The sequence below is a fragment of the Cyprinus carpio genome, chromosome B1 (genome assembly GCF_018340385.1).
Source record: "Cyprinus carpio isolate SPL01 chromosome B1, ASM1834038v1, whole genome shotgun sequence".
In the NCBI taxonomy this organism is placed as follows: Eukaryota; Metazoa; Chordata; class Actinopteri; order Cypriniformes; family Cyprinidae; genus Cyprinus; species Cyprinus carpio.
The window spans coordinates 23,292,038-23,310,797 of NC_056597.1; the positions used below are offsets into that span (position 1 = coordinate 23,292,038).

The 18,760-nt window shown below is 34.0% G+C and overlaps 1 protein-coding gene across 1 annotated transcript in view; it reads right to left on the reverse strand.

The window, feature by feature from the left end:
* Positions 1-18,760, reverse strand: part of farp1 (FERM, RhoGEF (ARHGEF) and pleckstrin domain protein 1 (chondrocyte-derived)) — a 74,371-nt gene that overhangs the window by 27,019 nt on the left and 28,592 nt on the right. The window contains exons 3-13 of the mRNA XM_042717011.1: positions 9,748-9,852; positions 8,701-8,743; positions 8,533-8,611; positions 5,012-5,109; positions 3,747-3,861; positions 3,095-3,242; positions 2,843-2,938; positions 2,571-2,737; positions 2,248-2,316; positions 758-833; positions 156-378 (exon numbers count right to left, since the gene is read on the reverse strand). Of these exons, the coding sequence (XP_042572945.1) occupies positions 156-378; positions 758-833; positions 2,248-2,316; positions 2,571-2,737; positions 2,843-2,938; positions 3,095-3,242; positions 3,747-3,861; positions 5,012-5,109; positions 8,533-8,611; positions 8,701-8,743; positions 9,748-9,852 (1,219 nt within the window). The remainder of the gene's footprint in view (positions 1-155; positions 379-757; positions 834-2,247; positions 2,317-2,570; positions 2,738-2,842; positions 2,939-3,094; positions 3,243-3,746; positions 3,862-5,011; positions 5,110-8,532; positions 8,612-8,700; positions 8,744-9,747; positions 9,853-18,760) is intronic.

An 18,760-nucleotide genomic window follows, 5' to 3' on the forward strand; every position in this document is an offset into this window, starting at 1 on the left:
TCCATAACCATTACTCTTGCCCGCTCTACAGCCGTTTGGCTCAACCTCATCATTGTCATGTGTGTGGGAGTGAGATCTAGTGACGCGGCCTTTGACCACATCATATTCGCTATCTATGTCACTGCAGTCGATGTAAGGTATCGAGGAGCTGCTACCCTTGGCAGCATGCGATGCTAGACCTGTGCTCAGATGCTCGGCCTGCTGCTTGGATGGGGATGGCTTTAATCGAGCATCCGCCTCATCGTGGGTCCCGTTTCGGCATCCGTTGGTCTGTGAGGTTAGGCTCCCAGTGTAATGCTGGAGAGCCGGGTTTTCAACAGTCACTTGGGTGCGCCCAACAGGTGAGTCCGCCTGGTGTCCTGAAGCACTGGCATTACTCTGCAACATGTAGATCGCAAGATATTTGGGAAGGAAGAGGATGAGAGGCATAAACTAACCAATCTTAACACTGGCACATTAAAGTCAACAAGAAAACGCAGTTGCAAGCCACTTGGGGGTTCTATTCCAGAATGGAAGCGGATCCATGAATGGAAGTTACCAGAGGTGGAGCAAGTTATTATATTATGGTGAAAAATTTGTTAAGGCTTTTTACTTTGGAAAAAGGTTTACTGATGATTAGTTTAAGATAAGACCAGGAACATGTATTTAGAAAGTGATTGGGGTAGATTATAATGTTGACTTTAAACTTGCGTAATATGGGATATTTTAATGCATTCCTGCTGTGTTTATACAGTACATCAAGATAGATTACACCCACCTCTCCTTGACCCTCGACACACAGCCTGGGTGGGAATGGAGAAAGGCCGCTGTTAGACTGGATTTTACTGTGTTTTCTGAGGATGGAGGATTGGAAATGATTAGCAAGGAGTTTTTCCAAGGGGATCTCTTCACTAGGTTCAAAATTTGATATATTTCTACTCAGCTGCTTTATGGGTGTTGGCTGATTGCATTACTGTATGATAATGAAAAGGCCTTGACTGCTGCTAGTTGATTAGAATGATACCACTAGACAACAAGATTTATTTCATCTAGTGCTTAAAAACCTTGATGCTGCGTGATGTTAGGGGGAAGTGGGTGGTTGCTAGGTGGTTTCAAGGGCATTGCTAGGTTGTTTTTTGGGTGCTGTGAGTGGTTTCTAGAACGTTTTGGGTGATCTTTAGGTGTTTTTTATTGTATTTTGGGTAATATCTTAGGCCATTGTTTGGTGGTTTCTATGGTGTTTTGGGTGGTTCCAGGGCATTGGTAGTTGCGTTCTATGATGTTTTGGTGGATTTATGCTATGTGCTCTCTAGGATGGGCTGATTTCTGCAAGGTGGTTTCTGGGATGTTTTGGCTGATTTCTAAGGCCTTCATAAGTGGTTTCTATTGTGTTCTGGGTGGTTTTCTAGGGCATTAAGGGTGATTTTTAAGATATTTTGGGTGACCTGCTGGGAGGTTTCTAGGGATTTCTGGGTAGTTTTGAGGCCACTGCTAGGTGGTCTTTGGCTGTTTTGGGTGGTTTTTAGTGTGTTGCTAGGTAGTTTTTAAGATGCTTTAACTGATCTCTGCTAGGTGTTTTCTAGGATGTTTTTGGTGATTTTTAAGGCATTCCTAGATGGTTTCTAGGGTATATTAGGTCATTTCTAAGCCATTGGTAGGTGTTTTCTATGGTACTTTGAGTGGTTTCTAGGGCGTTGCTAAGTGGTTTCTAGGATGTTTTTGGTGATTTTTAAGGCATTCCTAGATGGTTTCTAGGGTATATTAGGTCATTTCTAAGCCATTGGTAGGTGTTTTCTATGGTACTTTGAGTGGTTTCTAGGGCGTTGCTAGGTGGTTTCTAGGATGTTTTGGGTTGTTCCCAGGACATTGCTAGATGCTCTCTAGTGTGCTTTAGGTGATTTCTGCTAAGAGTTTTTTGGATATTTAAGGTGATCTGCTAGGTGGTTTCTAGGGACTCCTGGATAGTTTCTAGGTCAGTGCTAGGTGATTTTTAGGGTGCAGCATATGACATATTTCAGCACAGACCTGGTGAAAATGCTCAACGGAGATTGGAATGGAATATGGTTAAGTCATATCTGAATGTCATTTGGATAAAAGAGTCATAAAGTGGCATGTACATGAGACGTGGTGTTTATGAATGCAAAATTTGACTTATCTCAATAAAGGTTCTCAGGAAATAGATAACTGGTGTGTTGACTGTTTTGGAGGGAAATTAAATGCAGCAGAAAGGTAGTGACATTTACACAAAGGTCAACAGAGAAAACTCACCTTTCAAAAGGAACCTTTTTGAATTCTGAGTCCTTTACATAATCAATCACCTGCCTTTGTGTGCGGCCACTAATGAGGCAAAACATGACAGATGACAAAGAGAGAGGCAGAAAACATGTACATCAAAACATTAACCATCTGGCAAGAACTGAGACCTACTTGCACTGTGATTATTTAGCAAATAAATGCATGCAGAATACATGCTGAGCTAGAGAAAGAAGTTACTGGCGTAAAACGTCTCACTTAGTGGTAAATTTAATTTCTGGTGATGGTGAAGACACCATTTAAGTCAATTTAAGACAACTTTATGTGCACGTTATTACCTGAACCTGAAAGAAGAACCCCTGGTGAACAAAACCGGTTTGGGCTTGGGTTTGGGTTCTTCGAACAGGCGGAAAAAGGCATGATACTCCACACAAATCTTCCAAAACACCTTGCAGCAGTCCCTGCTTCCCATCATAAACTCCAGAGTATCCTGACAGTTACTTTGCTATGAGAGCAGAAACAGAAAATGTTGTCTTTTTAATGTTCCCTAACCTACAGGGCAAACGGAGACATTCGGATATTGTTTTAAAACAATCAAGGGAGCACTTACATTTAAGTCAGGTCGTAGTTTTATGAGAAAGCGCTTCCTTTTGAAGCTCAGCTTGCGGACTTTAGACCAGTTGAAAGCATTTATTTTGGTGTGTCCCTTTAGAAGTCAAGCATAAAAGTGCATTTAGGGACAATTCAGGAAAATAAAAACCACAACATATTCCATTTAAGAACAAGAAAGCTTTGCTCTAGGATAAACCTCATATAGCCACAATAATACCCTTCTTCATTTAGAAAAACACTTGTAACTTACCTGAAAGACTAGCACACCAGAATGGGCCACGGCGAGGCTGAGCTTCGTACCCTCACGATCTTTTGCCGGGTAAAGACGCACTCCGTACATCTCAAGTCTCCGTGCGATCTCCAAAAGTTGGTAGTCCGATTCAGCTGGTGTTTGCCCGCTGTGGAAGGGTTAAATTATACAAAATTAAGCCACATCTGTTTGTGTGAAGAATCTTTACAAGTTTGTAAGATTAAGATTGTAAGTAATAAGCTTAATAATCACGACCTTAAAAGACTGTCAGAATCAGCATACAGGATCTGAACTTTTATAATTGTTCATATCTGCTGATGAAATCTGTTCACTGATAAATATCACACAGTTTACTGGCACTTTCTAAATTAAAAATAGTCTGAACTTTAAATGTCAAAGCAATCTACAAATTGTACACGGCGACCAATTCCCTGAACAGTATGTTTAATTAGCAAAGCTCTAAAGAGAGGGAATTTCGCTAAATAAGAAGCTCCTTCATTTGTGTCAATATACATCACACTGATCATTTAATGCTCAGAAACATCTGATATTATGTTTGCTTTCACCTGGACTATATTGCATATAAATCCAAGCATCCTTTAAACCAAATAACAAGTTTAATTTTGACTTGGAGTCATGACGTTACACTCACACGTGTTTCCGATGGTATTCAATGATCTTGTCCATCAGTGCGTCCTGCTCGGGAATGTACTTGTTGTTGAGCAGATGTTGTTTGCACTGCACCTCGTCAAAGTCTCCAATCTCAGCTGCAACCATAGAAACAGAAACTTTTTTTTTTTATATCAATTATATTATTTATATCAATATAACAGTATGCAGTAGTAACTTAACAGTGTATGTATATAAATATGTGTGTGTGTGTGTGTGTGTGTGTGTGTGTGTTGTATGTGTGTGTATCTAAAATATATTGCTAATTATGTTCATTGGAGTTTACAAATCGTAAAATTTTGATCTATATTTGTTTTTTTACTGTTACCATGCTGTACACAGCAACAAATGTATATTTGGCCTACAAAAAGTGTATATATTGTATTGTATTGTATTGTATTGTATTATATTATATTATGCTACCAGTTAATACATCATTAAATGTCAGTGTCTTTATATTTAACAAAAAAGTAAAACAAAATAATGAGATTAAATTCACTTAATTATTTTAAAATATTAAAGTATTTTAATATTTAATTTTTTATAGAATTGCTGCTAATATAAGAGCTTTAAAAATCTAAAAACCCTTTGGTTTGTACCACTGGTCAGTCTCTTGATTCGATTACTGATGCTACACTAGTCTTCAGCATCCTCAGCAGCGGTTTCCATAGCAACTGACCAGTCTGTGATGTAGTGATGTGGAAGCAAAGTGTGTTTGACATGATCTGAACATGGTTTTGCATGAGCGACAACATGAAGTATAATCCGATACATCCACTTGATGACAGCGCTGTCATTCACATAATCCTTCAGGAATTCTGCTGACAACAAAGACTAGTCTAGCTTTTGTGATGGAGATTTAACATGGATCATAATTCTGTTTGTTCAGTGTCTTTATTGTCCTAAATACAATTCTTGACCTATTTTCAGCTCCGTAATGTGTGAATGTTTTCGACTGTTAGACTGTATGAACTGTGCCAAAATCATCAAACCGATGAAAGTGCAATGAAATTAACAATGAACTTCAATGCATCTATTACAGAATTTAATAAATTATTATGCAATGCATTATGCAATTATTTCTTACCCAAAACACAATGCCTGATCTATTTTCAGTTCAAAATCCAGCTTTATAATTTTACTTCCACAATTTGAAGCATGCACATTATTTGATTAAGGATCATAATCAAATCTAACCCATGCCAGAGTGATTATTTACACTTCTAGTGCTGGTCTTGAATGTCTTACATTGCACTATATGAGACACCAGCAGGGCGGCGCTGCTTTCATTGCAGGTCAAACGTCCACAGGCCAGGTCATGCTTGATCTGCAAGGCGAAAAGATACCTGTCGGGAAATAATTAGAGCAGTTTAGAAGAAAGACTGAATCAGAATGACAGAGTAAATCAATAGAAAGGTTTCAGTTCAGTGACAGATGCTTATTAACTGAATTAATGTGTGCAAAAATTACACAACTGATTTCAATAGTCTGACGCTAATGAAACATTATACAAAATATTAGGAATGTTTATTAGCTAAAAGTCTATTTTAACCATTTTTGATCAATATTTTCTGGTATTTTCATGCAACAGAGCAGAGGGCAGATCAGAAGTGCTTGTGTTTGAAGGTTAGTCTGGCTTTAACAGCATCTTCTCGTGATGCTAATTGCAGTTGTGAACTATAAAGAGACGCTCTGATTGAGTTTGGCAGCGTTTCTCTCTCAGTATGTCCATCTGTTATTGTGCTGCTGCCAAGCACAATAAAATCATTATTCAGTTGATTATGCGATCAAACAGGACTCACAGTTTAACAATAGAGATTTTTCTGCTGGTCCAGTCAGACCATAATCTGTAGATTGTACTTGCACATCTTCAAAATATCTTTAGTGAACCAATCGCAAAACATGATCATAGTTATTTTAAACTTTTATTATGTGTGCCAAATGGAAAGTATATACTTATTTTTATTAAATTAAATATAAGTATATATACTTTCCAATTAAATTTACACTGTTAGATTTTATTTACAAAATAAGCAACAAAAACAAATTTTATATAGCTTTTGAATTGAATGATAACAGCATCTGTGTTATAGATTCTGTATTTATATATAAAATATGACATAAATTACATAATGTTAGTAGTTTTAAATAATAATCTTTTGGTTTGTCACCTTTAAGTTCCAGATACAAAACTGAACTCAAATGAGATGAATCACCAGCAAATGTGAAGATTTTAATTCACTGGATTATATAAAAAAAATGTGGTTATGAAAATACAAGCTATTTTTTATGGCATTTCCAGCCAAAATAACTATATAATGATTTATACCGTGACTGTTGCATAAAATTACTCACACCATGAAATATGATTTTAGTCAAACCGCCCACTCTTTTGAATTAAAATTAAATAAAACAAATATTTGTCTTGGAATAAGTTTAATTTGAAGTACTAAAAATACGAACACTAAAGTACAAATAAATTAAAGCTAAACAGAACTATTAAAAAACAACTTATAATAATAATAAAATTACAAAAAAAAAAAAAAGTGAATTCAATATGAATAAATACTATAATAATATATAAATAATACCAGTGTTACTTTAGTATCAAGATGCAATTCAAATTTTTATTACATTTTGAATTTTATTTTTGTATTCTGTTTAGTCATTTTGTTCAGTTTTTCTCATTTCTAGTAGTTTTTGTTGATATAATTCATTTCAGTTTCAGTTATTTAACTTTAATAAAAATGTTGCCTTGACAATAATCTGGAATAAAAAGTTTAGTTTTATTTTACTTCAGTGAACATTTATTTTATTTCAAGTTCAAAAAAAAATAATTGTTTTATGGTTTTAGTTTTAGCATTTTCTCAACTATAATAACCCTGGATAATCCTAAAATAACACTTCAAAAACTCTCTCTCTCTCTCAAAATTTTTTTTTTAAAAAATTAAATCATGCATAATCTTCCATTTTCAAATTAAGTGCAGTGGGTTTTCTAACCGATTTCCAAAATGTTCTACTAGGCTATCAGCTATGTTTGCACAATCCATCACAAAGATTTTTACAGCTTGAAGTGTTTTGCAAAGGCACAATGTCCTTGGCTGAATGTTTCAGGTTTGGCAGTAATATAATACGCAGCCAGCACAGGAACATCAGAAGCTCTTTCTCTCCTGCCAGCAGCTACTGACAGTCCGGCCAGAACGCTCAGAGAAAACACAGACTCCTGGGAGACCCAACACAGTCTTATTCTGCCTCAGATTTCCTCTCCTGAATGATGCCTGACTCTCTAAAGCCGACGGGGAAATGTGCCACGAGTCTTTCTGCCGGTGAACATGTTGTAAAATTCATTACGCTTGTCAGGCAACGGCGTGTCGACACGATCAGCCGCAGAATATTAACATGCAGTTCAGCCATAAATAAGTCATTCGTTAGGAACATTACAGCAACTGAAAGCTCTTGCATTATTTACAGGCCGCTTCATTCACCTTCTACTGTACATCAGATGCATTATATGTATACTGAGTGATTGAGGCCACATTACATGCACATGACAATAAATGTCTCCAACATTCATGTTCTGAAGGTTTATTTATTGAAATCCAATCTGAGAATGACCTGTAATATTTATCTTTATTAACAGAACAAAATTGGTTAAAATACACTATGAATTTAACACAATTATGTCACAGTAATTTTATGGTAGCGCTATGTTTTTCTTTTTAGATATATTATCATTGGAAATTCGATTTGTTTATTAATATATGCATATTTTATGCATTATGTAAAATATTTCACAAATGAAAGATACCTCATCTGCTCTAATAATTTTCTTTGTTACTTGCACCTTAAAGATTATTCATGACAAATGATTGAAAACTCTTAAATTATATATATGTTTCAGTTAAGACTCAAATATTAAAGTAAGTCTCATACTAATGGTTTCATTTAAGTATTTATTATTTTTAAATTATTTTAAAATTCAGTGAGAACATGCATTAAAAATGTATTAATGGATTTAATTAATGCAGAATTTCTGATTAATTCATGCATTTTTTTATTCAGTAAAATACTTAAAATAACAGTATTTCATCTCATTTGATTATTTTCTCAGTTTTTTGGAACTTACAAGAAAAAATGTAATATTGTGAAACATTATTACGATGTAAAATAACATTTTTATATTTTAATATACATTAAAATCTCATTTATTCCTGTGATGCGCAGCTGAATTTCCAGCATCATTTATATTTTGAATAAATGCTGTTCTTTTTAACATTTTATTCATCAAAGACTCCTGAAAAAAGTATCACAGTTTCCAAAAAAATATTTGGCAGCATAACTGTTGCCAACATTGATAATTCTAATAATAAATCAGCATATTAAAATGATTTCTCAAGGATCATGTGTCACTTTAGACTGGAGTAATGGCAATTTTTGAAATACAGCTTTGCATCACAGAAATAAATTATATTTTAAAGTATATTAAAATAGAAACCATTATTTTATATTCTAATAATATTTTGCAAGATTACCGTTTTTTTCTGTATTTTTTATCAAATGAATGCAGCCTTGATGAGCAGAAGAGACTTCTTTAAAAAAAAACATTACAAGTCTTACTGATCCCAAAATTTTAACCGGTAGTGTGTATGTGTGTGTGTGTATATATATATATATATATATATATATATATATTTCATTCATTTATTTATTTATTTGAACATACAGATGATTATAGGCAGTGTTGGTGATGTAAAAGGCTGTAAAGGCACCTGGTCAGCTCCTCTAGCAGCTGCGAGTGATCAGGAGGAAAGAACTTCACCACGAAGCGCAGGATGGTGTTCTTGGGTCCTGCAGACACACAAACATGAAGCATGATGACGTGCTGCTGTCTGATCGTGTTCACCAGATCAACTCATGAGAGATACTCGGATACGTACGTCTGATCTGCTTTAGAGTCGGCTTCAGCAGATCCAGCCAGACCTGAGAGGAGAGTCAAACCACACAAACAACACACACGTCACACGCTGTTCGTTAACACACACAGCTTTAGTACAGTTACATTTACAATTAACATTCCTCTTACAAAATCTCCACTGAGCTTGTTGCAATGCATTGTGATATATTAATGATATATTAATGCCTTAGATGTTGGTCAAAGAAGGAATATATGACAGCATAATTTTGCTGCTGAATGTTTGGAACATACAGTGTTTACAGGTTAATAACTTAATATTTTAATGTGTTTGCATAAGTTATTTCACTAACAGTACGTCAAGAACACGTCACTTCACTTAACCAGGAATATGTATGTTATGTATGTATTCATATGTAGGTTATGTAAAAAGTTAAATAGTTTACACAAACAATCGTGTAATTAATCATTATTATTAATTATATAATAATATAGCCTAAAATACCATGTCAAGCATTTACTGTAATACATCACTTAAAAACACTTAAATCATTTCCACAAACAATTTATGCTGCTATTGTTATTATTAAAATAACAATAATAATAATGATAATAATAATAATAATTTAGCATAATACACTACGTCAAGAATTTCTGTAACACATCATGGTTAAGTAAAATAAATAAAAATAAATAAATAAATAATAAAAAATAAAATAATAATAAAATGTATAATAAAATAAAATAAAATAAAGTACATTCAAGTAGAATAATAATAAAAATAATAATAATAATATTAATAATAATAATAATAAAGTACAAAAACAAAACAACAAAACATTAAAATAAAATAAAATAAAATAAAATAAAATAAAATAAAATAAAATAAAATAAAATAAAATAAAATAAAATAAAATAAAATAAAATGAGGCAGCTCACTAGGGTTTGGTAAGGAGCCACTGTGTTTTACATTTCTAATGGACACAAAGAACGTTAGCACCTGAATACAGTTTATAAAGTTAGCTTATGTTTCACATATTGACATCAGAATTATAAATGAAGTGTTGCTCACGGTCATTTTACGCTGGTCCTGAAACTCCAGACCGAAGTAATCGCCCTCGATGAGGTTCAGGTGAGCACAAACCAGGTCAAACAGCACCTTCCCTGGAGCCCGTTGCTGTCCGAACAGAGACACAATCACTTTCAGACATGAAACACATGCAGCAGTTCATCTGACGGCACAGGCACCTGTTTAAGCGTTTCTTTTAATGCTGAGGAATCATGTTTAAATATATTGTGTGTCACTCGTTACACAGGTTACAAACGTCACTTCAACATCAAGCATCTCAGTCTCTATCGATCAAAGACTTCAGTGAAACGTATAATTACAGTAAACATATCGACAAACACTAAACACAACAGCAGCCAGAGAGTCTGTCAAACAAATCCAGCGGGACACACGCTGCTGATTGGCCATCGATTTCACAACAGTTTTAATGAGACGCTTGCAACCGTGACCCATGAGCTCGCTGTTAAAACCAGGCCAGACAACACACACACACACACACTTCTGCAAAACAATTCTATTGGGACCTTTCATATAGGATTCACGAGGTGGAAATTAAGGATTCATAAAGTACTGATGCAACCAAAAATCAATGCGTTTCAACAGAGAAAATGAGTCTATAAAACATCTTGCAAACACAAACGTCACATGTACCTCACGGAAAGACCATAAACTGGATAATAAGATAAGAAAAAATAATATAACTTTAGATAGGAACATTCTGATCACATACTCATTATATTCTTACTTAACGTATTGCATTCATTTTTAATGCATGTTTGAATAAATCTGTCATGAAAACAAGTTTTTTATTACAGCCACCGTTTAAATGTTCATATTTCAAAAGTGAATTGGAGTAGAAACATAACTGAACATAATATGAAAAGATGATCATTCATATTTTGAAAATATGTACTTGAAAATATGTTTATATACATATATAAAGCATAAATCTATTTAAAAAATACTACAAAAAAAACAACCATTTTATAAATACAAAATTATATATAAATAATACTTTTCTATATCTATATAGATAGATAGATAGATAGATAGATAGATAGATATAGCCACATACATTCAATAAAACTATTATTTTTATTATTACTATTATTCTTATTATTCTTATCATTATTAACGACTATAATAATTATGAAAATAAATAATTTAACCTAAAACACTACATCGTGCATTTAAATTTGTTATTTTAGAGCTTTTTTAAATGTATGCTAATAATAATAATTATTATTATCATTATTATTTTAATAATGTAATAATTATATTAAATATAATAATGATAATAATAATATATAAATATAAATTGCTTTCAGTCTATCACTATAATAAAAAAAAAAAAAACAATTGCCGTAGGTCTGAATCCTCAGCAGTGAGCACAATGCAGGAAGAGGTTAATCCTGAGAAAACTGGATTTAATTTTATCAGCTCACACTCCTGCCAACCAAAACACCCCGCGTCTGCCAGCTCACGTCCAGTGAAACGAGCCGAGGTTAACGCTCCAGTTGATTTTGGGAGGCGGCCGTTCCTTTAATACATGGAGAAGCTCCATTAGGGCAGATAAATGAGTGTGTGTGTGTGTGTGTGTGTGTGTTTACAGTAACGGCAGGGTAACCGCTCCCCGAGTCTCTCAGGACACATGAAAGACGTTCAGACGTCAGATTTACTGCACGTTCCGCTGCCGTCTGCATGTGTGATAAGAGATGACCACAGAGGTCAAAACTAGAGCAGATCGTGTCAGTGAGAAACCACCACAAACAGCAGTTCAAGAATCAAACGCTGGAAGACAACTGGTATTGCTCATAATCACCATTTAATTGTGAATGACTATTGTTTACACATTATATACATATTGTTTACACGGTTTATATACACTTATACCAATATTAAATATTTTGATATTTTAAGGGCTCAAAACTACATTTCCCATCATTCCTGGTGGCAGCACTTCATAGAATACATCACAATACAACTATTATTTTGAATTACAGATAAAGTAGCCACTTAACAAACAGTGATGTTATCATTAACTAAATCATTTTCAATAATGAAACTGAAATAATATAAAAATATAAATATTAGACAAAAACTATCTGAATTAAAAAAAAAAAGCTGAAGCTGAGTTCACAAAGTATAAATCCAAATATAATTTTTTTTAAAAGAAATTGAAATGACAAAAGCACGTAACAAACTCACTAAATTAATAATAATGACATTAATCATGAAAACTGGATAATGAAACCAAAAATGTATAATAAAAAATTTAATTTACAAATAAAAGCTACTTCAGATTATTAATAAATATATAAATAATAAAACTGATTGTACATAAATAAAATAAGTTGAAGTTCAAAAACTGACATAAGTTCAAACTAAATAGAAAGATGTGTATAAAGTATTACAAAGACAAAACCACATTTAAACCACTGAAACAAACTAAAATAAAGTTGTTAAATTAAATTATGAAAATACAACAAAAATAGTATATGAATATATATGAATATAAATAATAAACTATACAATTCTAAAATCAAAAATAGGGTTCTTTTCAAATTCAAGCTAAAAAATAAATATGACAAAACAAAAATCACATATAAATTAACATTAAAATTCATATTTAACAATAAAATTAATAAAGAAAACTAAGTGAAATGAAAACAAAATATAAAAAAAATTGTACTAGATAAGTAGAAGGTACTACAACATATTAATAAATATATGAATATAAATATATAATAAAAATAAATAAAAAATAAATATTAAGTTATATACATTATATATAATGTATTATATAAAATATATAATAAAAATTAATAAAATATATAATAAAAATCAGTCTATCAGATTTTGCGTGTCACGTGAGAGTACACTGGTGCTAAAAAGAGAGCAAAAAGCACAACATAATTCCCAATGGATCCACTTTATACATTATAATCAAACACATGAGAACATTTCCCCAAAAGCACATGAAGGCGGCTGTAAAACACTGCTGCAAAGCTGAATCTGATTCAGCACAAAAACCACATAAAAGGCTCAATAACAGTTTAAAAGGAACATAAAATAAAAATAGAAATTGCAATTCATGCTAGAGAGGTTCACTGAGGATATTTTCCCTCAGCATCTTGTTTTACTCTTCCTGCAGCAGCTGTTTACCGCGGTACAAACCCAGCACCCTCTCAGGGGCCGAGACGGGTCACACAGGGGCCCAGTGCAAACAGCTGATGTCATGTGAGATGTGAGCGGCAGGAAGTGTTTGCTTTAAAACACGAGCTCAGATAAAATATACTTAAACACAAACGCCACTGTGATACAGAGAGCCAATATAAAACTAAACTGCTGTATTACAGTGACAGTTCACCCAAAAAAACTCTAATTCTGTCACTCACTCAACCTCAAGCCAGTGATCTAACCCTATACGACTTTCTTTCTTTTGTTAAACACAAAAGAAGAGATTTTGATTTTTGATGTTGCTAACCAAACACTTGATGGTAGCCATTGACTTCCATAGTATTTTTTTTTTTTTTTCCGATACTACGGAAGTCAATGGCTACCGGCAACTGTTTGGTTACCAACATTATTCAAAATCTCATCTTTTGTCTGTAACAGAAAAAGTAACTCATATTTAGAACAAGTTAATGAGAGGAGTTTCATTTTTGGGTGAACTACCCCTTTAATACACATTTCTGGTTGAATTGTGAATGATTACAATGTTATTCAAATTAATTTTTTTTTTTACAATTTTCCTTTCTCTAAAATGACTTTTCCATTCCGAAATATTGAATAATTTGAATAAACACTCTCTGAAATATAGTGATTCATGTATGATAGTGATAATGTGGCTGATAATCATTAAATATCAGATATTAAAAGTCTATCATATTTTATCTAAATGCATTTAAAAAAAAAAAAAAAAAATTGCTGTAAATTTAGACATCACAACACTATTTCCTAAAGATTAAACTATATGTTTAATACTTTTATCCATCAGGATGCATTAAATTGATCAAAGGTGACAGTAAAGACATTTATAAAGATACAAAAGTTCTTTTGAACTTTCTATTTATCTATGAATCCTGAAAAATAAAATGCATCAGTTTCCACAAAAATATTGTGCAGCACGACTGTTTTCAACATTGATAATAATCAGAAATGTTTCTTGAGCAGCAAATCATCATATTAGAATGATTTCTGAAGATCATGTGACACTGAAGACTGGAGTAATGATACTGAAAATTCAGCTGCGCATCAGAAATAAATTACATTTTACAATATATTTGCACAGAAAGCAGAGATTTTAAATTGTAATAATATTACACAATATTACTATATAATATATTTGATCAAATAAATGCAGCCTTAGTGAGAAGAAGAGACTACTTCCATTTAAAAATCTCTGATTTAATAACACTATTAAATATAAACTAGTTAGTTTGAGTGGCTAAAAATAAATAAGCAAATACAATTGGCCAGTGACCAAAATGGCACTGTTTAGTATGCATCCCAACACATTACTGAAGCAAAACAAGCTGTGAACCCGACTTCACACTGACTTCAAACACAAACACCTTTGAGCCTAAAGCTGAAGAAACACCAGTGAATGCTAACGCTGATCACGATGCGTCCTAATGCCCCTCGACTGTAAAATGTGAGAAGGAGCAGGCAGCTGTGAATAAATCCAGACTGTCTGTGACGTGACACATTTGCCGGTGGTTAGCAGAAGTATGCTTCAAGGCGGTGAAGTTAACAACTAAATGGCATTAAAGGTCTACTGCTGAATGCAAACCTTTGTGTGAATCACTAACTGCTGAAAGAGAGAGTCTCATCTCAGTAAACTGGCTCCGGTCCGGGGTTTATCAGTGCAGGCGGATGATAAAGAGCAAAACAGAGGCATCATGGGAAAGCAGAACAGACGGTGTGGCCCCGGCGGTGGATGAGGTACAGTAGCTGCGTCCCTCCCTTTTCTGGGCTTCCACGTGTTGCTTTCATTGGATCCAGATGTTTGCATCCCACAGTCCTGCCTCGCTGTTCTTCTGCTGAAACGCAATTAAACCTCAAAACGCTATCAGACTAAACGAGAGCTTCAGAGACGGAAATTCCTCCTCATCCCGACACATCTGGCTCGAGCAAACGCTCTATTTATAGCACAACACAACTGGACGCTTTTCGGATTTCGCAAATCTTTTTGTTTGGAAGACGTGGAAGATGCATGAATCAGAACGACTTCTGCATCAGAGAAGAATTCAGATCCAACCTCCTTTTTATTCTCTACTTGTCCCAAAATCAATCCACAGGCCATTTTTTTGTGTTTTAGTCTACAATTTCATTCCCTATATAGTGCCCATACAGTTACAATGGACTCTGACTTGCAGTGTATAATAAATGTAAATACTATTACCCACAATGCAACGCACAATGCAAGTCACAAAACAGAGCCAGTTTGCAAACTGGTTAGGAGTGACTTCCACATTTTTAACAAGTCACTAAATGATTTAAAAGGTGAAAATATTGTGAATTATTTCAGATACACCCCAGTGTTATTATTTCAGCATGATTTATATGCTATTATAGATTTGTTATTAATTAGATTTTTATGTTTATACTCTTTTCACTTTAATTTTAGTTAAGTTTAGTTAGTTAGGTTTTGGTAATTTTTATTAGTGTTTGTTTTTAGTGTGTTTATGTAGTTTTTATTCATTTGTATTCATTAGATTTTATTTTATATTTTCTGGTTTCATTGTAATTCTAGTAAAGGTTTTAGCAATTTTTCTGTTTTTCAATTTTATTAGTTTGTCTCCAGTTTATTACAGTTATTAATTTTTGCTTATTAATTTTAGTTCATTTTAGCATTTCATGTTAACTAAACAAAAATGATAAATGTTTTTGTTAATATGCTAAATTAGTTTTTTTCACTTTAATTTTAGGTAAAGTTTTAGTAATTTTGTGTTGTGTTGTGTATTTTTGTTGTGTCATTTTTATTATTCTTTATGCGTACAGAGTTTTTATTCATCTTCATGCATTAGATTTAAACTACTTTATTTAGTCTTAGTTATTTTAGTATTACAAGTTAAATCATTTCATAGGTTATTTTTTTTTTTTTACGTTTTTTATATATATATTCTATTCCAGTTAACATTTATTTTATTTCAAGTAAAATACTTTTTAACCCTGATACAGTCTAGGTATCAAAACAGCAAAAAGGAATTCCAGGTGTGTATAAATGTGGCATGTCACCCCTAGAGTTTTTTTTTTTCTCTTCTCCTTTTTTCCTTTAATGCAAACCCTGGCCTGTATATAGTTATTGTAAGCCATGTATGCTGGCTTTGTTCTACAAATCATAAACAATCCAAAAAAAATATATAACGCAAAAAGGCCAAAAACTAAAACTAAATGTTACCATGGAGCACAAAAGCAGTCTTAAGTCTCTGGGGTATATTTGTAGCAATAGCCAAAAATACATTGCATGGGTCAAAATTAATGATTTTTCTTTTATGCCAAAAATCATTAGAATATTAAGTAAAGATCATGTTCCATGAAGATATTTTGTAAATTTCCTACTGTAAATATATCAAAACTTATTTTTTGATTAGTAATATGCAATGCTAAGAACTTCATTTGAACAACTTTAAAGGCGATTTTCTCAATATTTAGATTTTTTTGCTCCCTCAGATTCCAGATTTTCAAATAAAAATAGTTGTATCTCGGCCAAATATTGTCATATCCTAACAAACCACACATCAATGGAAAGCTTATTTATTCAAATATAAATCTCAATGTTGAAAAATTGACCCTTGTGACTAGTTTTGTGGTCCAGGGTCACAAATGTGTGAAAGAAAAAAGCACACTGGAAACTCACAGAAAATGTAAACTATGTCTTTCGCGAGTAACAAAATAAGACTCCAAATGAACATAAAATGTAATCCAGCCATTAATCTCGGCAGCACAGAATTCCAGTCAGCGGGAGACAGACACGCTCTCATTGAGATTCCGCTCAGCTTGAGCAGGAAAGATCCGACTACAGCAACAGCCTGACAACAGATCCAGATTCATGATGAGAACCTGCAGAGAGAAGACGCGGATCCACACAGATTCACTCACGGAAATATTCACGGTCAGAGACAGAAGGACTGGCCACATTTCATTTAGGATTGTGTTGATCATTTAATAGATGAAGGAGCTTCATTTGAAGTCCATCACACTGACCTCAGGTGTCCAGAGTTCAACAAACACAAAGATCAAGAGCAACAAACTGAATGCCTAAAATAAACCAATCTTGTGCACTACAAAAGTAAACTCTTTTGGCTGGATATGCATGAAATGCTTAAAAATCAGAGCATCTAGCAGGATCCTGAATTCCACATATAGAATGTAATTACAACATAAATATTTAATATTAATTGGATGAAATCGAAACCCATCACTCAATCTTTAGCACAGAATCATTACACATAATGCAATTCAAATTGCACTGCTTAGCAAACAGACAGAAATAAAGAAAGACTGCAATTCACAACTTTTGTATTTTTGTCAAATCAAAGGTGAAAATATTGTGTGTTGTTTCAGATGAAACAGTACATGAATATGTGATATTGATTGGATGAAATTTAAATCCATCTGTCAGTTTTTATGACTCGTGATGTTTGCATGCACTAAATTATTCAAATCAAAACTCATGCGCAGATGATAAAGACCTGAATGTACACATGCGCTGCTCTGCAGGTAAAATGAAAAAGTGTTTTGCACTGGACATTCATGAGCTGCTGACATCATGACAGAGCTGCATTCATCAGCTTTCAGAGATCTCCCAAATATCTGGCAGCTCTTGAAGAGCAGCGTCACACAAGGCCGGCCCTCACTGAAGGATCTGGTTAGCAGGCTCGGGGTGTCTGGCAGCATACGGCAGCCAAGCAACAATCCTCCATTCATCCGCCGCTGTGAAAGAGCTCTTCTCCCGCGGCGCTCTTTTCTTTCACCAGCGCTCGTATCTAACGGGACGCACAAGATCTGACAACCGCTGATCGCTCACAAAGAGAAAAACACTCAATCTTGTGACTGGTGCTGCCAAAACCTTACTGAAAGAGAGAGCTTGTGTCCGAACTGAAAAACAGGCCTGGAATTCAACACACGAGAGCATCACCATACATTAAAATAAGAGTTTGTTTACAACAGATGACAACGTCAAAACAATTCACCTGGATCCGTAAAAAAGACTAAAAACACTGTATTATCATGCCAGGCCAGTAGTTGGCGACATCACTGTTCACGTAGTTTACACAGAGGCCATAATGGTATCATTTCCAAAATGTGTACTTTGAAACCCATTTACAAAAGTTTGCATTTTTAGGCCCCCAAAAGGTTGTTGTCGTGTAAACGCATGGCCAAAATGCATAAAAGGTTTGCAGTTTTTAGATGAAAATAGTGTCATGTTTTTTTATAGACCCTAAATGCAATAACTCATTTATTTTTTTTTTCCAAAAGAAAATGTGAGCGTTTGGCAACAATATGCTATGATGTTTTGAGAGGTTGCTATGTGGTTGCTAGGGTATTCTGGATGGTTGCTAAGGTGTCCAGAGCAGTTGTTAATCTGCTATGTGGTTTCTAGGGTATTCTGGATGGTTGCTAAGGTGTCCAGAGCAGTTGTTAATCTGCTATGTGGTTTCTAGGGTATTCTGGATGGTTGCTAAGGTGTCCAGAGCAGTTGTTAATCTGCTATGTGGTTTCTAGGGTGTTCTTAGTCATTGCCAGGTGTTGCTATGCAGTTGCTAAGGTGTTCAGGGGGTTGTTGAAGCGTTGATATATGGCTGCTGAGGTTTTTGGAACGGTTGCTAGTCTGTTGCTAAATGGTTGTTAGGGTGTTGTTTGGTTGCCAGGGTGTTGCTATGTAACTGTTACTGCAGTCTGATTGGTTATTAGCCCATTGGCAGTGGTTGCTATGTGTTTTAGTGGTTGCTAGGGCATTGTTTGGTTGCTGGAGTGTTGCTATGCAACTGTTATTGCAGTCTGAGTG